The sequence below is a fragment of the Pistacia vera genome, unplaced genomic scaffold (assembly GCF_008641045.1).
Source record: "Pistacia vera cultivar Batoury unplaced genomic scaffold, PisVer_v2 Contig628, whole genome shotgun sequence".
In the NCBI taxonomy this organism is placed as follows: Eukaryota; Viridiplantae; Streptophyta; class Magnoliopsida; order Sapindales; family Anacardiaceae; genus Pistacia; species Pistacia vera.
Genome location: NW_022196477.1, coordinates 193,940 through 220,114, shown reverse-complemented (window position 1 = coordinate 220,114; position 26,175 = coordinate 193,940). Strand labels below are relative to the sequence as shown.

The 26,175-nt window shown below is 34.0% G+C and overlaps 1 protein-coding gene and 1 pseudogene across 1 annotated transcript; both read right to left on the bottom strand.

Moving 5' to 3' along the window:
- Positions 1-14,302: 14,302 nt before the first annotated feature.
- On the bottom strand, positions 14,303-14,773 carry LOC116111139 (transcription initiation factor TFIID subunit 12-like). Its single transcript, XM_031397330.1, has one exon. The coding sequence runs from the start codon at positions 14,771-14,773 to the stop codon at positions 14,303-14,305; it is 471 nt and encodes a 156-aa protein (XP_031253190.1).
- Positions 14,774-19,610: 4,837 nt separating this feature from the next.
- LOC116111138 lies at positions 19,611-24,884 on the bottom strand (annotated as a pseudogene).
- Between the last annotated feature and the right edge of the window lie 1,291 nt (positions 24,885-26,175).

Genomic DNA, 26,175 nt, shown 5'->3' with positions numbered 1-26,175 from the left:
CGTACCAGCTAGAAATTACCTATTTCAGCACTTGTTAAACCCCACACATCTCATTTGAATCTTGCGGTTTAACACTATTTGGTTTTGACAAAGTGAGTTCTTTCAAACTTATAGCTTTCGGTCTAGACAATTAGTGGACGAGAATTCTATCCACCATTTGTTTTATTCCTTTAAAATATTTTAAAGCAGTGAAAGAAATGAAAAATGAGAAAACCGAGAGAGGATAAAAATGATTGTGGCTATGGCTTATCTACAATGATTCAGCTTCCTTTTCATCAATGGTTGTGGAGAGGATCTCAGAGCTTCACAATCCAGAGGTAAGATAATCTAGGGTTTATCAGATTCTGGATACCAATAGCTGTGGCATTTTGTTCGATAAATTTCTACTCACAAAGGTAACTGAACTGGGAAACATCCTTCCCTTTAGCTAAAATATAGCAAATTCTACATTCAAGGTCAGTAGGAACTGAAAGGATAAGCTACATACCAGCAAGAAATACCTGAAATGTCCAATGCAAATTAGCATCTACAATAAGCAATAATTGTCTCTCAATAAAAATAGTTCCTTCTTTTAAGCAAAAAAAAAAAAAAAAAAGTAAGCAATTCATTCCATGTATTCTATACGCTTATATGTAAATTTGTATATATGCACATATGATTATAAAAATAAAACATAACTGCATAAGTTAACATTATATCAAACTATAATTGAAAGCATCGGGTTCTCTAAAACATATACTGATATCTTTCGAGCCTCCATATTTAGGAGCATTACTGTTTTTCAATAGTTAATAATCCACATCATGAATACATACTATTTTTTTGGGTACTTTATCATTTAGAGGTCTAGTTCATTCTAATTGTATTAGAGATGCCTTTAGCAAGCAAACAAAATAACTAAACAGATTTAAAAAGAAAATTAACTTAAATAGACTTCCACTACAAAAAATATTGTATCACAAAAATACCTTCAACTCACAATAGTTGAGTCTATGACTCACTAAATGGGCAATGCACACAAATGTACACATCATCTATGCAATTACCTTCATAGCAGAAAAAATCTAACATGGGCACCATCAAAAACTGCCTCATGTGAGCCTATGATATTGGCAGGTACTTTCCCAGGTACTCTTTGAATTTACAGCAGCTTGTCCAGCAGAAGTTTTAGTACTTGTTAACTCGGTTGCCATGACTGATTTCTTTATCTACGAAATAACAAAATACCAGATCACCTATTGAAAAATAATTTATATGACTTCTTTTAGTTAAGTTTCAACTTAGTCTAACACAACAATATTTGTGCATACAAACAGAAAAGCATTGAATAGAATGGAAGACATCAAGGCCAAACTCACCACTGCAAGTCGCTCCTTGTGGATATCATTTGTAAGCTGAAAAGACCATCCAAATACAGTTAAAAAAAAAAAACCTAAATTATAGAGAATGTTTTCCTCCAACACAATAGCCTTTAGTCTACATTTTTGTTAAGGAGGTAGACGGATAACAATAACCAGCCACAGTGAATTTTTTAACCGTTTTCTATAGGTCTTAATCTCATCACAGCTGAACCCAGGAAGCGTCATATTCCAATTTCGTTCTGTTCAAGGCATAAAAACAGTTAATTAAGCACTAGATGTACAAAAAAAGAATAACAGAATAAAACACGTGAACTTTTCCTACATAACAACCAACATGTAGAAGTATGTCTTTTGCTTCCAATGTATCTGACTTCCGATGCTTTGCTATGAGCAACCAATGTAATAATCTGATCAAAGAAAAAGGCGAATTTAAGAATGATTGCAAGTTGAAATAACACCAAATAATGTCTAACAAAAAGCATGATTTATCCAATTCAATGAACTTGTCTAATAGGAATTACATATTGCCTACGAACATTATTAAGTATATGCACTATCGTAACTGTGACAAAGCCTAAGATATCTGGTTTATAACCTACAGAAAAAATAAGTTTAAAAAAATTTGAGGTTAGAAAAAGTTCATGCATCTTTTTGTGTAGATCCAATCCTTCAGTTCCCACAGGCAGATCAAATAAAAAAACAAGTTTAATTTGGTTTGTACTCCTATATTAGTGCTATATGATTTCATATTTTATAGTACAAACAATGCTCCAGTTTTCAAAAGAAAAAAAATGAGGTAATGAAAATAATAGTAAAATAATAAGAAGTATGTAATAACATAATATTGAAGTCCACAAGGTGTCTTGCTTGTGTCGTATTTCTAAGATCATAAGAATCAAAATTGACTACTCACAGACTCCACAATCTCTGCCATATCCACCAGAATATCTTCGACTTCAGATCCAACCTCTCTGATGGATCAATCTTCAAAGACATAAGGATCAAACAAAACTAAAGAGAAAAATAAAAAGTCAAGGAAGATATCATGAACTCTAAGAGAACCAAACAAATTATAGTAAGATAAGGAAATACAAGATTGATATCCATCTAAAGCAAGAATGGTGAGCAAAGCCTTTGGAGACAAACAAATTCTTTAAATGGCTATGGAGATTTCCTTTAAAAAAGAATATCTATGCATGAGTTTATAGGAGTATTTATGTGCTTCAAGAATATGGGTGATATTCTAATGTGTTGGTGTGGGTTTCTCAAGAAGACTACTGGTGATATCTAAATGTGCTGTAAGGGGTTCATCAAGAATCCATGGACACTGTTGTGGTTTCAAATAGTAGAAATTCCAAGAGACAACTTCTCTTATTTACTTATAGGAAACATAGAGTTGTGTATTACTGTGAAAAAAAAAAAAAAAATTAAACCCGTGTGACCTTTGCAGAAAGAACAAAACGACAAAGAGGAATACACAACTCGTTCTTGTGAAACCTCTAAAGCCATTTAGCTAAAAGAGCCCCATATTCTTCACATTCCAACTCCTAACCCTCATTGTGGCAGAGAGACATTATATCCCCCTCATATGGTGGCAGCTCTACCTTCTCCATATCATCTCATAAAATTAGCCCAATATTAAGAGGCTAACTTCCAATCATATCCCAAAAGCCTTGACAATTTTCTCTTTATTAAATATTGGAGTACTAAAGTTACTTACATTTTATTCTCTCATTGATTCTCTGTAACTTTTTTCTGTTTTACTTGTTTCCATAGGGTTTCTGGTCACGTGATTTTTGTTGAACTGATCTTTAATCCTTCAGTAATGTTGTTTGTTTCCAATATTTAAATAAATAGTATAAAGAATGCATATATCTTCAACCTACATTTCATTATCCACGAGTACTAATCCACTGAAAGAATGGGAAAACTTCATTTACCTCCTATGACTAATATACAAGCAAATCTCGAGGGAGAGAATGAAATCTACCCTAATAGAAATGTATTCCAAAGAATGAAACTAATTTATGCATAAAGTAATGTTACTCTTCACTTTCTGGATTTAAATAAGTTTAAATTGTTTGGTGCTAAGATTAAAATCCAACTGGGAACAGTGGGCTCCACCTTCTAGATGATTCTCTGCAGTACTCTTACAAAGTGGGAAAGTTTTCGCACCTATTAGCTTGCATAGATGCAGCTGAAACAGGATATATGTAGAAAGTTTGTACTTTGTAGTATTTGAAGTCCACCACCTCAAATGAGAAATAAACTATATATTTTCTTGATTTGGAATGCAATAGAACTGGAAGAAATTGGAAGGTCAAATTCTAGCTTGGTGACAGACCAGTAGCATTGATCGCAATCGTAAAATTTGGTAGGACTGCTAATATGAACTTGAATTATGAATATTAAGAAGGCCACTATGTCTAACCTGTTACAAGCCATTGATGCTTCTTTTCTGACAATCTGATTATTAGATTCATCACTTTCTGCACTGACTACTCTACACTGGGTCGCTTGCTGGACATGCTAGGTTGTACCATTGAAGAGAGGAAGGCTTATGAACTGCAGAAGTCTGGGCCCTTGAAATTTGTTGTTGATGTGGTAAAGATTGAGGGACCCTTGATGAGGGAAATTGTTGCCCATAAACTCCTGCGGCTGATGAGATGGTTTAGGTTGTTGTGGCTGCACAGATGACACATGCTGTTGCTGCAAGTGTTGACAAAGGAACTGTTGCTGAGGAATATTGCCCTTTGCTGCATGGATGGTGAGTTCAACTTGGTCTATATGAAGAGGGGGTGGCAAAGGAGGCTTTCCTTGTGATCCAGAAGATAACCATGGCTGTTAGGGACTGAATGCTTTGTGATGCATTGGTGCGTAACCCAGGAGAGCCCCCGGTGAGACTCTCATAAGACCTTGACCTTGAAATTCTACATAAAGTGGAAAAAATAAATAGTAAACAAATGCCAAACGAAGACATCAAACCCAAATTCACCAGAGGTATTCCATGAACCACAATAAGAATAGGTGATGAGGTTGCAAAGAGATTAGATCTATCATAAAATTTTAACAAGCCATAGTCAAATCACAATATCAGTATATTCCAGACAGTTCTAACTACATATAAATCAGGCGGCCTGTTTCTGTGGAGATATCTATGCAATGATAATCTGCAACTGATTTATACAAGCACAAACCAAATAAAGGAGGTCACAGTGACAGACACTCAGATTAAATCCATGTCTGAAACCCTTTTACAATCAACCAAATAAAAACTACTAATTATTTAATGAACAAAGGTTTCTCTATACTTACTCTCACTGCCAGAATTCTTGATTTATAAACGTTCCAGTTTCGTAGCCACAAACTTAAGCCATCAAATGCAGAATGATATTTTAACATATTATTTTGGTGTGAAACAACTACAGTTTTCAATTGCCTACTCAATACCTCGATTCACGGTCAGTTTGCACCCAATAATCAAGTTTTTTAGTTCCCATAGCTACAGAAAGAAGTTATTTCTTTGTCCAAAAACCTACTTTGAATTATATATCACCTTACAGAAAACTTATTATATTTTAATGCTTCAACATACAAAAATTTTGATGCCCGTTACTATATTTTCACTTAAGAAAATATGAAATTGAGTTTTCAGACCTAATTTTCTAACTTCTAAAAACCAGACCCTCTCCTTTCTTTTTGGCAAGGCAAATTTGAACCTAATTTACATGTCACAGTCATTACCACTCCTTTACCTCTGCGACTGATTTTCCACCAGTTAACATTATAATCTTACTCACGACAGTTAAGATTATAATGTAGTTAAAATCGCACAATGCCGAGTTCCAGAAAGGACCATTCCTGACCTGGGTCAGGGGGTTGGCTACTTGGCGAATGGTGGGACGAAGGGATGATTGTTGTGTGGGCCTCTGCTGATGGTGTTGAACAGAAATCCCACCAGGCCGCAGTGCACCAGAACTAGTGATCCATCATTCCAATCCTGAATTCCTTGCACTTGTTGCCTTGCCTACAAATTTGAAAAACAATTAATCAAGTGAAAAACCACCACATATACGCCCACTCAATATTCAAAACCAAAACTTAATCATCACCCTGAATAACTATAAATGTCATTTTAATAACAACAAACAATGAAGAAAACGAAAATTAAATCAAAATACATCACAGAAACAGACCGCCTAAACCTATATGAAAAAAAAAAAAAAAAAAAAAAAAAAAAAAAAAAAAAAAAAGCTACAAATCACTTAATAACTATACAAGATAGTGTAAACCTCAATTCTCTAAAGCAGAAAAGAAAGAAAGAAGAATCCACCTGCAATAGACTTGAATTGAAGACTACTCAAGCACATTAACAACTTCTTCGTTTTTTTTATCTAACCTAGGCTTTAGGATTGTGTTTCTTAAAACATTTTAACTCAATTCAAACCAAATGCAGTGTATTTAAAATATTACATCAGATGGACCCTAAAATAACGTATATTTCAATATTCTAAACACAAACCTGCAATGGACTGGAATTAGATAATGAATCAGGCACGTTAACTCCAGTCCGGCCCAAGTCACCAAACTGCTGACCGAAAGAAGCGAGAAGGGACGGTGGGGTTGCGAAGAGACGCCGCAGGGCGGGGCGCCGGAACGCCAAGGGCAATGCCACCCCTCTGCGGCGCGGAAGCAGAGGAAGACGGAGAAGAAGAAGGGGAGAAGGAAGAAGAGAATTGAGAAAAATGCGAGGGCTGTTGTTGTTGTTGCTGCTGCCAGGGTCTGGAAAATGAGGTCGGTCTGGGTTTTGGGGGTTGGGGCTGATTAGAGTTAGGGTTAGGTTTGATGTAGGGGTTGGAGGAGTTGAGGTGTGGAGGGTAACGGTGATGGTGATGGTGATTCTTGTTGTTGTGGCGGTGGTGGTTGTAAGGGTGGTTCAGCGGTGGTGGTGGGAGGTGTAGGAGTTTTGGTGGTGGTGGTTGTTGGGTCTGGAGGAGTGGAGGGAAAATTGGGATGAGGATTGTTCTGGAATTATGGTTATGGTCTCTCTCTGGGTGTTAGGAAATTGTTCTCCTCGCCGCGCTTTATGCAAAAGATGGCTCGTTAAGTACGAGATTTCATTCTTTGTTTAAATTTAGCTGGGTTATTAGCTGTATATCTCCCTGACCATGAAAAATAACAAAAATTTACTGGTGGTTTTGAATATAATAAAATATTAAAATAAAAAATTATTATCAGTTTCCACTTATAACGTTCACCGAAAATCTAAATTGCTAACTGTGAAGGCCTTTCTTCGATAATATTGGATTACTTAAAATATTGGAATTATTAAATATAGATTACTTTAAAGATTATTCTTAAGAGGATTAAAAAGAATATATTTGGTTAGTTAAATAAATTTATGGTATATTATATTAATATTTAGTTGAGAGAAATAAATTTAGGGTATATATATTAATATATTTAGTTGAGAGAAATAAATGACGGGTAATATTATTTAAATTATTAAATTACCCTCTTTTTAAATATTAAATATATATTATTTTTATTATTAATTTTAATCCCTAATATTTCATATTTAACTAAACACCTCTGCTATATAAACTTTAATTTAAACAAAATAACCCCACCACCCAAGTCATTGCCAACCTCATCGACCGCCACCAGAAAGTCACCGGAGTCACTAAAATGGTCGAGAGTCGTGGGAGGCTCCAATATGACCGTTTCTGGCCAGATCTATTCTGGCCGTTTGGCCGATCAATGGTCGGCCGTTAACGCCATATCTCATCCAAATAGGCCAATAAAGCCATTTCGGTCACATCTACTCTAATATGGCCTTTTCGGCATCAATATGGCCAAAAAAGGCCATATCAGAGCCTCCTAGTGTCCTCCGACTACTCATGGCGACTCCAAGTGACTTCCGACGTGGTTTGGGTGGCAACAATGGTGGGGGGTAGTGCTGGGTAAGCTGCATTTGTTTTGAATTCAAGGTAATTTGTCCAAACGTTAATTAATTAGGGTGAAAAGTAAAACTCAGATCATGTAAGTAAAATTAAAAATTAGGGTATTATGTCCTAATTTTATTAATAAGCTATAAGTGTAACAAAAATAAGATTACCTTGGTAATTTTACATATCTAAGAAAATTAAGGTAGCGATTACCTCCATATTACCAACCGCAAACACTATTGTATTGAAAGATATCGGAATCTTATATTCTTGACACATAAAACGTAGTAATCAAGTAAATAAGATGACATAACTCCTTAATCCCATATAACCTCCAACCAATGCCCCCTAAGAAAAATCAGAAAACTCCCATCAAATTTGAGAATTACTCGAATAATGTTAGCCTTACTCCCCCTCTACTCCTTTCTCTTAGTGAGTTTATTAATGAATTTGTGTATTGATGTGTTATGATTGTAGGTCCATAAGAGCAGTTTGTAATACCCAAGATGTTAAAGGTCTTCCTAACTCCAAATAATCCTTTAGATGTTAATTTTATGTTAAAGCAAAAATCAACTAAGGGCAAACATATCAATTCTTGGAACGGTAGAATCAATATCTATGGAAATGTATTAAGGGCAAAATAGTCATTTTGCCTATGATAAGCATTGAAAAATCCAGAATGAGTAGGCTTAATTGCATTTAATGGCATTAACTAAATTAATTATGTTTATGCAAAATGACAAAATGCCTTATTAAAAATTAAGGATTATGATTATAACATAAAATATGGGTCATAGCATAATTTTGAAATTAATGAAATATGAGAGGAATTCATTCAACCCAGGGAAATAGCATTTCTTCAAAACCTTTCTCTTCCATTTCTCTCAAATCTTCCATCATGAAACAAGTTTTCTCTCTCTAGTTTTGAAGATTTTGCATTATTTTTCAAGGGAACAAGAGGAGCCTGCATCTTCCAGTTGAAGGGTTTAAGGTAAGGATTAAAAACCCTAGTTTTGATGTGATTTGAAGATTGAAGTAAATGTTGAGGTCTAATGTTATTATATGGATAAGGTATGAAAGAAAGACAAAGGCAAATGAAAATTTTTGAAAGAATCTTTTAAAAGTATGAAAGAAACAAAGGCAAGGATGTGTTGGAGGAATTCTTTAAAAAGGTAAGGAAGAAACCTCCCATGACTTTAGGGATTATGCTAGGGTTTGTAGATTTTAAATAACTTAAATTAAGACTTTACGACATAAATTTTTTATGGCAAGTGTAGTTGAACTCATTTATTCTATGTTATTACCTTGAATTCATTATAACATAAAGTTTGCTATTTATGTTTATGAGTTGTTATGTGTGTGAAGAAAAAATGAAGTGTGGATGTTCATTGTGGCAAAACTTGTAGTATTGGGCCACATGATGTTGAATGATTGATATTAGAAGTGTTTGATTTTTGTTGCATTAGCTCAATGTTATAACAATAATGGATTTATAGGGAATGAGATTTTACACTTCCTTTAAGATGTTAAGACTATTAAGGTGAGGTTTATTTATCCTAAGTTGACCTTATTAGTTATTGTCATAGGAATTGATGTGACCTAGTTAATATGAAAAAATTAGATTTGGTAAGCTTAGGGGTTATGTTAAACATGCTTCAGTATTCGACCATAACTTGAGTTCATAAAAACGAAATGAGAGTGATTCTGACGCCCTAGAAATTTAAGACATAGCCCTAACACCTTTTATGTTTAGGCCAAGAGCCAATTCATTTAGGAATGGATGGAAAATGGCATGAAGTATAAGCTCTCTAGTTATTTAACGTTTAAGATTTAAACAAATTCAATTCTTATGATTATGAATTGATTATATATTGATGTGATTAGCCATGTACTAATGCTTACCATTATAGATGATCTTGAAAGATACACATGGTCATGATGTCATGCATGATTAATGTATGAAAGGACATGAAGATGCAATATAATAACATGTTTTAAGATGATGAATGTAAGCAAGAGGTAATTAAATGGATTGATAATCCATAAATGATCAAAAGTATTAAGCTCACTAAAATATGTATTTACATGCCATAGAGGTGTTAAGGATGCATATAGACATGATGGAAAACATGTAAGCATATCCTCTATACCAGTTGAGGAAAGATGAATATATTTTAGATGCTAATAACGTGTAAGCACGCCTCCTGAGATATGAGCTCTAGATGAATTTGAGGCTAGTATATATGAAGTGCTTAAACGTAAGAAAAAGTCCGATAGGCTACACGTTAAATGCGTTCATATGCATTTAGTTGCATTACATGAGTTATGATGTTATTTACATCATGAGATGATTTATAACTCATGTTAGAGCGATATTAGATGTTATATTCAGATATGTAATGTGGGGTGTACCATGTTACAATACTTTATTGGTATGTATATGCATTGGATTTATATAGCCTGGGATAAAAATGATGAAAACATTAAAAACTAGGAAAAAAAAAAAAAAAAAAAGGATGTATACCTAGATGTAAAAGATAAGTCGTGTGTTAACAATATGGTTTATATGAAGGTCAATAGCACTTAGAATAAAATGGATCATTCCTTACTGAGCGGATTAACGCTCACCTTTCATTATTGATTGTTTTGCAGTAGAGACCAAAAGTGAAGATGCTAGAGACAGTTGGGCTACACGTGAGGGGAGATAATTTTATGTCATCTTGATATTTTTTATCTTGATGTAAATAATGTAAATGATAAATGTTTGTGAAACACCTTGGAAGCTTCCACCCTATAAATATGTTTGATTGTGTAATTTCGGATAAATTCTTAAAGTTTTTGAAATTATAAGTTTGGATCCTCGCTGACATCTTATATGAATGTTTTGATATTTATTATTATCCTACACAGGTTTTTCTAAATACAACTCGTTCTCATAACATGTATTCCCGGGATTCTCATTGAGGGATATTGCAGAGGATGCTTGACTGGAGGGGGTTTACAGTTATCATTTCTAGTCCATTTAAAGGGAAATGTATACTCTTCCCCTTTGTGAAATTGCATGGAGTGTGCTGTCGTTAGTAATTGCAAAACAAAGTTAAGTGAAAAGAGAAAAAACTAAAAGAGACACTTTCAAAAAATAAATTATACAGTTACCTATACAGAAGAAAAATGCTACGACACCAACACTTTGCATGAATTTTACCCGAATGACAGTCCACTGAATCAGAGGAGTCAGTATCACGTTTAACAAATATTCCGCGAAATGACTACCGTCCATTGTTATTGGACGGTCTTCATTTGAAATGGACTCCCGTCCATATTATATGGACGCGCCGTCACACTAGAATGGACGCCCTTCTTTTTAAATTAAAAAAATTGGCCTAAATTGTTTGGACGGTGCATCCTCAGAGGGACCATCTTTAATATTAACAAATTTTAATTTAATTTTTTAATGCAAATTGTGATCCTAATTGAGTTGTGCCTATTCTTATGACACTTGTCCAAATATAGACAAAAATTTATGCCTTATCCATGACACTTGTCCATTACTTTAATATAACAAAAATTTTTAATGAAGATAGCAACATTTACTTTTGATTGAGACTCAAAATGTTGTAAAAAATTTTAAATCAACAATGGACAAGCGTCCATCTAAAAGGAACGCGTTCTGTCATTGAAGATAGGACTCCGTCCATATATTATATGGACGGCACGTCCCTAATTTTTGTTTAATTTTTTTTTTTTTAAACAATGGACGGGTATCCATTCTTAGGTGAAGTCCGTCCATTGAGTAAATAGACTCCCGTCCATATTATATAAACGAGAGTCCAGTGTATTTTCTCATGGACGGGCGTCATTATAGGTGAACGGTTCTCAATAATCACGGACGTCTGTTAATAATCACAGGCACCATTATTTGCTTTTAAAATTTTTTGGACGGGCTTCCATAGTAAATAGACACCTGTCCATATAAGATGGAAGCAGCCATTCATTATTTTCTTTTAAAATATTTTGGACGGGTTGTCCATCTATATGGACGCCCGTCCATAGTAAATGGACAAACCCGTCTCCATATAATATGAACGGAGTCCATAATATGGGTGGACGTCCATAATGTTGATGACCGTTCATTCATGAAAGACTCGCAGCATAGTCTTGTCTTATGATTGTCATGTCCTTCAGTAACAAAAATTCGGTATAAAATGTTCGATGCTATAACATTACTCGTAATGGAAACAAACAAAGATGAATGGATGATGGGAGAATGTTCAGTGGGACCACCAAAACTACCTTTCCCATGCAATCCGCTACATACACGTATAGTATCTCACAACTCTCAACTCGGTGTGGAGCCCAAACACTTGACACAATAAAAAAAATTCAAAATTCAAAAACAAAACAAACTTTACTGATTTTTTTCTCTCCTCTGCTTCTCTCGGGGCTTTGATTTCATCGATAATAAGCTAGTTAGCAAATAGCTAGCTAGTCCAGTCTTACAAGGGCGTCTTGGATCTCAAGGAGGGGATTGTGACCGGTCTATCATGAACTTGAAAACAATTTTTGAAAATTGGACTGTACTGACCAGTAACCGATGCCCTCGTCCGCTCCAGTTTACTATTTTCAAGTCTGTTCACCAAATCTCTAATTTGATCGTCGACGAGGCTATCAAATGCTGGAGTTAGAGGATATGTAGAGTGAGACCAGTGTTTCATAGGTGGTGTTGGATTAATTTTGGACACCAGAATCGACCAGAAATTGGTGGAAAATCAACCAATATGTGAGTCCCGACCAACGAACGAGGGCTACAAGTTCTAATTAGATGAGTTTTTGTAAAGGGGCGCGAATGGCGTCAAGTGTGTAAATCAGATTGAATTTTGGTTATCATAATGTGGCCGGAACAATCAAAAACCTAATGTCACGGGGTATGTTTGCAATATTCAACTTGTAGAGACTGACTATTTTTTTAGCGGTGGTTTTGTAAGATTTCAAACTTTTGGTATTAGGTACAATATTAAGATATAAAGTAAGGGTAATTAGTAATTTCCTTGTCAATTAGAATATTAAGGAGGGTAAATTGTTAAACTGCAATTTGGATTAATTTTTTATTTTTCTAATTCAATTTTGATTAATTATAAATTAAATAAGATAACTGTAGGGTGTCAAAAGTATTGTAAAGAATTAGAAATTAAACTTAATTTGATAAGTTAATATAGTGATAATTTGACATTTTAAAAAGTTAATTAAAAAGCGGAGTTTCTTGAACTCATAATAGGATGCCAATATATCCATGTGGAAATTAGATTTTTTAGCCCCGTCTACTTTATCATTATCTCTCACTTTTAAATTTAGTTTTTTCTTTTTAACAAGTTTAATTTAATTAAAAATACAAAAATACTTTATAATACACTTATATCTCTATTTAGTTTTTGGGTTTTAATTTTTAATCTTTTATCTTACATAAACACTACCATAAATTTTCATAACCATTGAAGCAATTTGTTTTTTTAAATATTTGATTGTTTGATGAAAATATAATACTAAAACATAGAAAAAATAATCACACAATGAGATGAATATGAATTTTAAAAAAGAAAAAGTAATTTCCAAATTTTACATTAGGAAATTAGGGGAAACAGTATGTAAACAAAAAACCTAATTAAGTTTGAGATTGGGGAAAAATGGTGTAAAACCAAAAACCACAATTAAGTTTGAAATTGAGGAAAATAAACCTAATTAACCTTATAGGGCTATTTTTAGTATTAAATGAGGTTTAAAGAGATTTTTTTTTTTTTTTTTTAATTATAGGAAAGATGTATTTAGCAATGGTGGATACTGATCAACTGAATAAGAGTTAAAAATCACTTCCCTATATTCACGCATCCATTTTTTACTATCAACTAGGGATGAAAATACCCAGGCCCAGGTCAAGCTTGCCCAGGTTAGGCGTCGGTTACATTTAAAAATTCCAGCTCGGGCCCAAGATTTTAGAGAGTTATCTATACTTTACTATTTCTCGTAAGAATGAGAAATTTTCCCCAAAACTGCCTTTGAAAAATCTCTTATATCCCTCTCAGTCCGTAATACCTTGAATATACCCATGATTGCTCTATCCCACAAAAGAGCTACTTTCCATTTACCTCCAAAAGGTGATAACCTTTCCATGAAAAATGAACAAAAAGAGAGGGTCTGACAAGAAAGCATTAAAATCTGAAACAACATTAAGCTATGATTGCATGGCAATGGAGCACTGTAGGAAAAGTTGTTAAGTGCTTTCAGAGTTTTCCTTGTACATAATATACCAATTCGATGATAAACACATCCTTGGTTTTCCTTGAGTTATGTCATCAGAGTTTAGTCTCTTTAGAGTAATAGACCATGACAAATTTATTGGAACTTTATCCTTCCAAATCAATCCATAGCGTTCAGGAAAGGGTGTGTTGGGTTATCAGTTTAAAAAGACTTACATGAAAAATTACCTGACTTCTCAAGAATCCATACTCTTTTATCAAAACCTTCATGGAAAGAGACCCCCTCAAAAGCCCCAAGGAGATGAATACATTTCTAGGCCTGTTTATAGATAGATTGCGACCCCAGAGAAAAGCGAGGAGGAAGAGACTATCATGCTAGCCATTATGAATTTTACCTAATTAAGTAACAGTAAAACTTGGGGAAATATCATAAAATGCAGCCTCTTTGACTCATTTGTCTTCCCAATAACATTTGGCCAATCAGCAATAGACGATTACCGGTCTATCCATTCAATTTACACAAAGAGATAAGAAATCAGCCGACTTCCAATTTTTTATTCTCCTATGAAACTTTAACGTAATGTAATATAAAGCTGCCATAAAACTCAACAACAAGATTTAACAACAAACTTGAGGTAACAGAACGTCTCCAACAGTCTTCCAAGTTTAATGTACGCATATAGACTCATCAATTAAACATTATCTTTAACACAAAACACTCAAACTTCGGAATCAGCTATGTCTATTGTGAAGCAAAATCAATCTTTAATTTAGCAAGAACATAGCATATGTAAATACCGTATTCATATTCATATTNTGTGGGTTGCGAAGAAGACGCCGCAGGGCGGGGCGCCGGAACGCCAAGGGCAATGCCACCCCTCTGCGGCGCGGAAGCAGAGGAAGACGGAGAAGAAGAAGGGGAAGAAGGAAGGGAAGAGAAGTGAGAAAAATGTGAGGGCTGTTGTTGTTGTTGCTGCTGCCAGGGTCTGGAAAATGAGGTCGGTCTGGGTTGTGGTGTGAGTGTGGGTTTTGGGGGTTGGGGCTGATTAGAGTTAGGGTTAGGGTTTGATGTAGGGGTTGGAGGAGTTGAGGTGGTGGAGGGTAACGGTGATGGTGATTCTTGTTGTTGTGGCGGTGGTGGTTGTAAGGGTGGTTCAGCGGTGGTGGTGGGAGGTGTAGGAGTTTGTGGTGGTGGTGGTTGTTGTTGGTCCATGGAGGAGTGGAGGGAAAATTGGGATGAGGATTGTTCTGGGAATTATGGTTATGGTCTCTCTCTGGGTGTTAGGAAATTGTTCTCTCGCCCGCTTTATGCAAAAATGGCTCGTTTAAGTACGAGATTCAATTCTTTGTTTAAATTTAGCTGGGTTATTATGCTTTATATCTCCCTGACCATGAAAAATAACAAAAATTTTACTGTGGTTTTGAATATAATAAAATATTAAAATAAAAAATTTATTATCAGTTTCCACTTATAACGTTCACCGAAAATCTAAATTGCTAACTGTGAAGGCGCCTTTCTTCGATAAATATTGGATTACTTAAAATATTGGATTATTAAAATATTAGATTACTTTAAAGATTATTCTTAAAGAGTATTAAAAAGAATATATTTGGTTAGTTAAAATAAATTTATGGGTATATTATATTAATATATTTAGTTGAGAGAAATAAATTTATGGGTATATTATATTAATATATTTAGTTGAGAGAAATAAATTGACGGGTATATTATTTAAATTATTAAATTACCCTCTTTTTAAATATTAATATAATATTATTTTTATTATTAATTTTTTAATCCCTAATATTTCATATTTAACTAAAACACCTCGCTTATATAAAACTTTAATTTAAAACAAAATAAACCCCACCACCCCAAGTCATTGCCAACCATCATCGACCGCCACCAGAAAGTCACCGGAGTCACTAAAAATGGTCGAGAGTCGTTGGGAGGCTCCAATATGACCGTTTCTGGCCAGATCTATTCTGGCCGTTTTTGGCCAGATCAATGGATCTGGCCGTTAACGGCCATATCTCATCCAAATATGGCCAATAAAGCCATTTTCGGTCACATCTACTCTAATATGGCCTTTTCGGCCATCAATATGGCCAAAAAAGGCCATATCAGAGCCTCCTAGTGTCTCTCGACTACTCATGGCGACTCCAAGTGACTTCCGACGGTGGTTTGGGTGGCAACAAGTGGGTGGGGGTAGTGGCTTGGGTAAGCTGCAATTTGTTTTGAATTCAAAGGTAATTTTGTCCAAAAAGTTAATTAATTAGGGTGAAATAGTAAAACTCAGATTCATGTAAGTAAAATTAAAAATTAGGGTATTATTGTCCTAAAATTTTATTAATAAGAGCTATAATTGTAACAAAAATAAGATTACCTTGGTAATTTTACAATATCTAAGAAAATTAAGGTTATCAGATTACCTCCAATATTACCAACCGCAAACACTATTGGTATTTGAAGATTATCGGAATCTTATATTACTTGACACATAAACGTAGTAATCAAGTAATATAAGATGACATAACTCCAGTAATCCCATATAACCTCCAACCAAATGCCCCCTAAGAAAAAAATCAAGAAAACCTCCCATCAAATTTGAGAATTACTCAAGAATAATGTTAGCCTTACTCCCCCTTCTTACTCCTTTCTCTTAGTGAGTTTATTAATGAATTTGTGTATGATGTGTTATGAATTGTAGGTCCATAATGAGCAGTTTTGTAATACCCAAGATGTTAAAGGTATATTCCTAACTCAAAATAATCCTTTAGATGTTAATTTTATGTTAAAAAGCATAAAATCTAACTAAGGGCAAAATAGTCAATTCATTTGGAACGGTATGAATCAATTATCTATGGAAATGTATTAAGGGCAAAATAGTCATTTTGCCTATGGATAAGCATTGAAAAAGTCAAGAATGAGTAGGCTTAATTGCATTTAATGGCATTAACTAAATAATAATTATGTTTAGTGCAAAATGACCAAAATGCCCTTATATAAAGAATTAAGGACTTATGAGTTATACAATTAAAATAATTGGGTCAATAGCATAATTTTGGAAAATTAATGAAATATGAGAGGAAATTCATTCAAGCCAAGGGAAATAGCATTTCTTCAACCTTTCTTCCATTTTCTCTCAAATCTTCCATGAAACAAGTTTTCTCTCTCTAAGTTTTAAAGAAGTTTTGCATTATTTTTCAAGGAGAACAAGATAGGAGCCTTGGATCTTCCAGTTGAAGGGTTTAAGGTAAGGATTAAAAACCCTAGTTTTGATGTGATTTGAAGATTTGAAGTAAATGTTGAGGTCTAATGTTATATATATAGGATTAAGGTATGAAAGAAGACAAAGGCAAATGATTTGTTGAAGGAAATCTTTAAAAAGGTATGAAAGAAGACAAAGGCAAAGGATTTGTTGGAGGAATTCTTTAAAAAGGTAAGGAAGAACCTCCCATGACTTTAGGGATTATGCTAGGGTTTGTAGATTTTAATGAAACCTTAAATTAAGACTTTACGACATATAATTAGTTTATGGCAAGTGTAGTTGAACTCATTTATTCTATTTATTACCTTGAATTCATTATACATAAAGTTATTGCTATTTATGTTTTATGAGTTGTTATGTTTGATTGAAGAAAATGAAGTGTGGATGTTCATTGTGGCAAAACTTGTAGTATTGGAGGCCACATGATGTTGAATGATTGATATTAGAAGTGTTGATGTTTTGTTTGCATTAGCTTACAATGTTATAACAATAATGGATGATTATGGGAATGAGATTTTACACTTCCTTTAAGATGTTAAAGACTATTAAGGTGAGGTTTATTTGATCCATAAGTTGACCTATTAGTTAATTGTCAATAGGAATTGATGTGACCTAGTTTAATATGAAAAAATTAGATTTGGTAAGCTTAGGGGTTATGTTAAACATGCTTCAGTATTTCGACCATAACTTGAGTCATAAAAATCGAAATGAGATGATTCTTGAAGCACTAGAAATTTAAGACATAGCCCTACAACTTTTATGTTTAGGCCAAGAGCCAATTCATTTAGGAAATGGATGGAAAATGGCATGAAGTATAAGCTTCTAGTTATTAAAGTTTAAGATTTAACATAATTAATTCTTATGATTATGAATTGATTATATATTGATGTGATTAAGCCATGTACTAATGCTTACCCATTAGTTAGATGATCTTTGAAAGATATACATGGTCATGATGTCAATGCATGATTAATGTTATAAAATGGCATGAAGATAATGAGATAATTTAATGAGATTAAAATATTAAAGTTTTGATAAACATAATATTTAATTCAAAAAAATGATTCTTAAATTATATTATTTCACCCATCTACATTTTTTTCATCCTGATAATTACCATATTTTAGTCATTTGCAGTCATATAGAGATACAAGAAGGATCTGTGTCTTTTCAGAACTGTTTAAAATGCGCCTCACCTCTGCAGGAGGAGGAAACCACATGAGAGTTTGCCAGCAAAATGGAACTCCACTACATAAACAAGTCGGTGGCGGAACATACCTAAGGCATAATCTTAGAAATTTTATAGTTTCTCCCTACTTGTAGTTAGCATCAGAATACTACACAAAATATCCAAGCAAACACCATGCATCCAGAGTCAATCTGAAAAATCTCGGTTTCCATCTATCCACACAATTATTCTTTTCTCAAAGTTTAACCTGCATGAAATAAAATTACTAAGACACGCAAGAGAAAACACAATCTTCTACAGAAAAAAAATAAGCACTAAACATGGTGCTGCAAATAAATCAAAAATCTATTTTGCAGACAACTTCATTCTAGATGTACATTTTGCTCCAAAAAACATCATTTCACTCAAGAACCTGAACCAGAATCCTCAATGCAATATCATCAAACTAAATGTGGTCTAGTTAGAAAGTCCTAGACAGGTAAGTAATATATTGATGTCTTTCAAAATTAATGAAGGCCAAAGCAAATATCGTACCAGCTAGAAATTACCTATTTCAGCCACTTGTTAAACCCCACACATTTCTCATTTGAATCTTGCATGTTTAAACATTTGGTTTGACAAGTGATGTCTTCAAACTTATAGCTTTCTGTCTAGACAACTAGTGGAAGAATTCTATCCACCTTGTTTTATTTCCTTTAAAATATTTTAAAGCAGTGAAAGAAATGAAAATGAGAAAACCGAGAGAGATGAGAAAATGATTGTGGTATGGCTTATCTACAAGATTTCAGGCTTCCGTTCATCAATGGTTGTGGAGAGGATCTCAGAGCTTCAACAATTCAGAGGGTAAGATATTTCTAGGGTTATCAGATTCTGGATACCAATAGTTTGGCATTTGGTTTCGATAATTTCTACTCATCAAAAGGTAATCTGAACTGGGAAAACATCCTTCCCTTTAGCATAAAATATAGCAAATTCTACATTCAAGGTCAGGTAGGAACTGAAAGGATACATACATACCAGCAAGAAATACCTGAAATGTCCAATGCAAAGCATCTACAATAAGCAATAATTGTCCTCAATAAAAAATAGTTCCTTCTTTTAAGCAAAAAAAAAAAAAAAAAGTAAGCAATTCATTCCATGTATTCATGACGCTTATATGTAAATTTGTATATATGCACATATGATTATAAAAAATAAAACATAACTGCATAAGTTAACATTATATCAAACCTATAATTAGAGCATCTGGTTCTCTAAAACATTTACTGATATCTTTCGAGACTCCATATTTAGGAGCATTACTTGTTTTCAATAGTTAAATAATCCACATCATGATACACATACTTATTTTTGGGTACTTTTATCATTAGAGGTCTAGTTCATTAAGTGATTAGAGATGCCTTTAGCAAGCAAAACAAAAAACTAAACAGATTTAAAAGGAAAAATTAACTTAATAGACTTCCATTACAAGAAATTGTATCACAAAATATCCTTCAACTCTACAATAGTTATGAGTCTATGACTCACTAAATGGGCAATGCACACAAATGTCACATCATCTATGCAATACCTTCATAGCAGAAAAGAATCTAACATGGAGCACCATCAAAAACTGCCTCATGTAGGCCTATGATATTGGCAGGTATCTTTCCCAGGTTACTCTTTGAATTTACAGCAGCTTGTCCAGCAGAAGTTTTAGTATTGTAACCGGTTGCCATGACTGATTTCTTTATCTACAAATAACAAAATACCAGATCACCTATTGAAAAAGTAATTTATATGACTTCTTTTAGTTAAGTTTCAACTTAGTCTAACACAACAATATTTGTGCATACAAACGAAAAGCATTTGTAATAGAATATGGAAGACATCAGGCCAAAACTCACCACTGCAAGTCGCTCTTGTGGATTCATTTGTAAGTGAAAAGACCATATAAAATACAGTTAAAAAAAAAAACCTAAATTTATAGAGAAGTTTTCCTCCAACACAATAGCCTTTAGGCTACATTTTTTGTTAAGGAGGTAGACGGATAACAATAACCAGCCACAGTGATTATTTTTTACCGGTTTTCTATAGGTCTTAATCTCATCACAGCTGAACCCAGGAAGCGTCATTTCCAATTTCGTTCTGTATCAAGGCATAAAAACAGTTAAAAGCCTAGAGAGTACAAAAAGGAATAAACAGAATAAAACACGATGAACTTTTCCTACATAACTAACCAACATGTAGAAGTATGTCTTTTGCTTCCAATGTATCTGACTTCCGAGCTTTGTAATGAGCAACAAATGTATAATCTGATCAAAGAAAAAGGAATTAAGAATGATTGCAAGTTGAAAAAACAACCAAATAATGTCTACAAAAAGCATGAAAAGTTATCCAAGTTCAATGAACTTGTCTAATATGAAATTACATATTGCCTACGAACATTATTAAGTATATGCACTATCGTAACTGTGACAAAGCCTAATATATGGTTATAAACCTACAGAAAAAATAAGTTTAAAAAAATTTGAGGTTAGAAAAAGTTCAGCACTTTTAGTGTGAAGATCCAATCCTTCAGTTCCCACAGAGATCAAATAAAAAAACAAGTTTAATTGGTTTGTAACCTATAATTAGTGCATATGATTTCATATTTTATAGTACAAACAATGCTCCAGTTTTCAAAAGAAAAAAAAAGAGGTAATGAAAATAATAAGTAAGAAATAATAAGAATTATAATAACATAATATTGAAGTCCACAGGTGTCTTTGCTGTGTCGATTTTCTAAGATCTAAGAATCAAAATTGAACTACTCACAGACCCACAAAATCTTCTGAATATCCACAAGAATATCTTCGACTTCAGGATCCAACCTCTTGATGGATCAATCTGTCAAAGAAGCATAAGGATCAAACAAAACTAAAGAGAAAAAAAATAAAAAGTCAAGGAAGATATCATGAACTCTAAGAGAACCAAACAAATTATAGTTAAGATAAGGAAAACAAGATTGAGTCCATCTAAAGCAGAATGGATGAGCAAAGCCTTTGGAGACAAACAAATTCTTTTAAATGGCTATGGAGATTTCCTTTAAAAAAGAATATCTATTGCATGAGTTTATAGAGGTATTTATGGTCTTCAAGAATATGGGTGATATTCTAATGTGTTGGTGTGGGTTCATCAAGAAGACCATAATGGTGATAATCAAATGTGTGGTAAGGGGTTCATCAAGAAGTCCATGGACACTGTTGTGGGTTTCAAATAGTAAGAAATTCCAAGAGACACTCTTCTCTTTATTTACTTATAGGAAACATAGAGTTGTGTATTATGTGAAAAAAAAAAAAAAAAATTAAACCCGTGTGAACTTGCAGAAAGAACAAACGACAAAGAGGAATTACTACAAATCGTTTTGTGGAAACCTCTAAAGCCATTTAGCTAAAAGAGCCCCATATTTCTTCACATTCCCAACTCCTAACCCTCATTTGGCAGAGAGACATTATATCCCACTCATATGGTGGCAGCTCCTACCTTCTCCATATCATCTCATAAAATTAAGCCCAAATAAAAGAGGGTAACTTCCAATCAATATCCCAAAAGCCTTGCAATTTCTTTTAAAATATTGGAGTACTAAAGTTACTTACATTTTATTTCTCTATTGATTCTCTGTAACTTTTTTCTGTTTACTTGTTTCATAGGGTTTCTGGTTCACGTGATTTTTGTTGAACTGATCTTTAATCCTTCAGTAATGTTGTTTGTTTCCAATATTTAAATATAATAGTATAAAGAATGCATATATCTTCAACCTACAAATTTATCATTATCCACGAGTACTAATCCATGAAAGAATGGGAAAAATTCATTACCTCCTATGACTAATATACAAGCAGAAATCTCGGGGAGAGTAATGAAATCACCTAATAGAAATGTATGCCAAAGAATGAAACTAATTTATGCATAAATTAATGTTACTCTTCACTAACTAGGATTTAAATAAGTATTAAATTGTTTGGTGCTAAGATTAAAATACAACTTGGAACAGTGGGCTCATGTCTAGTATTCTATCTGCAGTACTCTTACAAAGGTGGGAAAGTTTTCCATTATTAGCTTGCATAGATGCAGCTGAAACAGGATATATGTAGAAAGTTTGTACTTTGTAGTATTTGAAGTCCCCCACCTCAATGAGAAATAAAATAATATATTTTCTGATTTGGAATGCAATAGAACTGGAAGAAATGGAAGGTCAAATTCTAGCTTTGGTGAAAGACCAGTAGCAATGATCGCAATCGTAAAAATTTGGTAGGTGCTAATATGAACTTGAATTATAATATTAAGAGAAGGCCACTATGCTAACCTGGTTAACAAGTCATTGATGCTTCTTTTGTGACAATCTGTTATTAGATTCATCACTTTCTGCACTGACCACTCTACTGGGTCGCTTGCTGGACAGTGTAGGTTGTACCATTGAAAGAGAGGAAGGCTTATGAACTGCAGAAGTTGGGCCCTTGAAATTTGTTGTTGATGTGGTAAAGATTGAGGGACCCTTGATGAGGGAAATTGTTGCCCATAAGACTCCTGCGGCTGATGAGATGGTTTAGGTTGTTGTGGCTGCACAGATGACACATGCTGTTGCTGCGAAGTTGTGACAAAGGACATGTTGCTGAGGATATGTCCCTTTGCTGCATGGATGGTGAGTCTAACTGTGGTCTATATGAAGAGGGGGTGGCAAAGGAGGCTTTCCTTGTGATCCAGAAGATAACCAGGCTGATTAAGGGACTGAATGCTTTGTGAGCATTTGGTGCAGTAGACCCAGGAGAGCCCACCGGTGAGACTCTCATAAGACTTGACCTTGAAATCTACATAAAGTGGAAAAAATAAAATAGTAAACAAATGCCAAACGAAGACATCAAACCCAGAATTCACCAGAGGTATCCTGAAACACAAAAGAAAGGTGATGAGGTTGCAAAGAAGATTAGATCTATCATAAAATTTTAACAAGCATAGTCAAATCACAATATCGTATCAGACAGTTCTAACTACAATATAAATCAGGCAGGCCTGTTCTGTAGGAGTTTATGGCAAATGATAATCTGCACTGATTTTATACAAGCACAAACCAAATAAAGGAGGTCACAGTGACAGACACTCAGATTAAACCATGTCGAAACCCTTTTACAATCAACCAAATAAAAACTTACATATTTTTAATGAACAAAGGTTTTCTATACTCTTCACTGCCAGAATTCTTCTGATTTATAAAGTTCCAGTTTCGATAGCCACAAACTTAAGCCATCAAATGCAGAATGACTATTTTAACATTATATTGGTGTGAAACAACTACAGGTTTTCAATTGCCTACCAATACCTCGATTCACGGTCAGTTTGCACAATAATCAAGTTTTTTAGTTTCCATAGCTACAGAAAGAAGTTATCTTTGTCCAAAACCTACATTGAATTAATATCACCTTACAGAAAACTATTAATATTTTAATGCTTCAACAACAAAAATTTTGATGCCGTTACGTATATTTCACCTTAAGAAAAATATGAAATTGAGTTTTCAGACCTAATTTTCTAACTTCTAAAACCAGACCCTCTCCTTTCTTTTTGGCAAGGCAAATTTGAACCTAATTACATGTCACAGTCATTACCACTCCTTTACCTCTTGCGACTGATTTTTCCACCTAGTACATATAATCTTACTCAGACGTTTAAGATTATAATGTAGTAAAAATCAGCACAAATGCGAGTTCCAGAAAGGACCATTCTGACCTGGGTAGCAGGGGGTTGGCTACTGGGGGCATGGTGGTGGACGAAGGGATGATTGTTGTGTGGGCCTCTGCTGTGGTGTTGAACAGAAATCCCACCAGGCCGCAATTGCACCAGAACCTAGTGATCCTATCATTCCCATCCCCGAATTCCTTGCATGTTGCCTTGCCTACAAATTTGAAAAACAAAATCAAGTGAAAACACCACACATATACGCCCACTCAATATTCAAAACCAAACTTAATCATCACCCTGAATAACTATAAATGTCATTTTAATAACAACAAACAATGAAGAAAACGATAAATTAAATCAAAATAACTCACAGAAACAGACCCTAAACCTATATTGAAAAAAAAAAAAAAAAAAAAAAAAAAAAAAAAAAAAAAATATAAAATACATTAATAACTATCAAGATAGTGTAAACCTCAATTCTTCTAAAGCAAGAAAGAAAGAAAGAAAGAATCCAACCTGCAATAGACTTGATTGAAGACTAACTCAAGACATTAACAACTTCTTCGTTTTTATCTAACACAGGTTTAGGATTGTGTTCTTAAAACATTTTAACTCAATTCAACCAAATGCAGTGTATTTAAATATTACATCAGATGGACCCTAAAAATACGTATAATTTCAATTATTCTAAACACAAACCTGCAATGGACTGGAATTAGATAATGAATCAGGCACGTTAACTCCAGTCCGGCCAAGCTACCAAACTGCTGACCGAAAGAAGCCGAGAAGGACGGTGTGGGTTGCGAAGAAGACGCCGCAGGGCGGGGGCCGGAACGCCAAGGGCAATGCCACCCTCTGCGGCGCGGAAGCAGAGGAAGACGGAGAAGAAGAAGGGGAAGAAGGAAGGGAAGAGAAGTGAGAAAAATGTGAGGGCTGTTGTTGTTGTGCTGCTGCCAGGGTCTGGAAAAGAGGTCGGTCTGGGTTTGGGGGTTGGGGTGATTAGAGTTAGGGTTAGGGTTTGATGTAGGGGTTGAGGAGTGAGGTGGTGGAGGGTAACGGTGGTGATGGTGATTCTTGTTGTGTGGCGGTGGTGGTTGTAAGGGTGGTTCAGCGGTGGTGGTGGGAGGTGTAGGAGTTTGTGGTGGTGGTGGTTGTTGTTGGTCCATGGAGGAGTGGAGGAAAATTGGGATGAGGATGTTCTGGGAATTATGGTATGGCTCTCTCTGGGTGTTAGGAAATTGTCTCTCGCCCGCTTTATGCAAAAATGGCTCGTTTAAGTACGAGATTCATATTTTGTTTAAATTTAGCTGGGTTATGCTTTATATCTCCCTGACCATGAAATAACAAAAACTTAAATAATAAAATATTAAAATAAAAAATTTATTATCAGTTTCCACTTTAAACGTTCACCGAAAATCTAAATTGCTAACTGGGAAGGCGCCTTTCTTCGAAAATATTGGATTACTTAAAATATGGATTATTAAAATATTAGATTACTTTAAAAGATTATTCTTAAAGAGTATTAAAGAATATATTTGGTTAGTTAAAATAAATTTATGGGTTTATATAATATATTTAGTGAGAGAAATAAATTTGGGTAAATTTATATTATATATTAGTTGAGAGAAATAAATTGAGGGGATATTATTTAATTATTAAATTACCTCTTTTAAATATTAATATAAGATTCTGCAAGTTTCAAATTCTGATTTTTTACTACGAGATTTTGGCTTTAATATCACTATTTTGATCACTTGGAATAATCTTCAATTATATTTGCTTTCACTAACTAATTAGATGCTTGGCTCCCCCACATTTTCTCCATTTTTTTGTCTTCCGTCTTCTTTGGTTGTCATTACTGGTGCAAGACAATGATGGAACGCTTCTTGTAGTGGGCTCTTTGCAAGGAGGTAGCGCGTTGGCATGCAGTTAACTCAAAGTTCATGGTCAAAGTCCAAAAAAGGAATGTAGTAATCCACAATACATTCCAATTCGTACTGGACTTCTACTTTTCAATTGTAACTCATTCACCCTAATTTTCTAATTTTTATTATTTTTTATAATAAATCCAAAAATACCCCAATACCCTAAAGATGCGTTTGGTTTAGAAAATGTTGGATTACTGGAAAGTTAAGATTACCTTGAAAATTACTGCGAATCTTTAGGAAAATGTGTTTAGTTAGTTGAAATAAATTGGTGGGTATGTTATATTAATATGTTTAGTTGGGAGGAATAAATTGATGGGTATATTATTTAAATTATTAAATTGTCCTCTTTTTAAATATTATTTTTATTATTAATTTTTTAATAATTTTCTTAACCCCCAACATTTCAGATTTAGCTAAAACACCCCCACTTATATAAAACTTTATATTATAACAAAATCACCCCCCACCACCCCAAGCCACTGTTTGCCACTTCCATCTGCCGTTTTGAGTCGCCGAAAGAAGCTAGAAA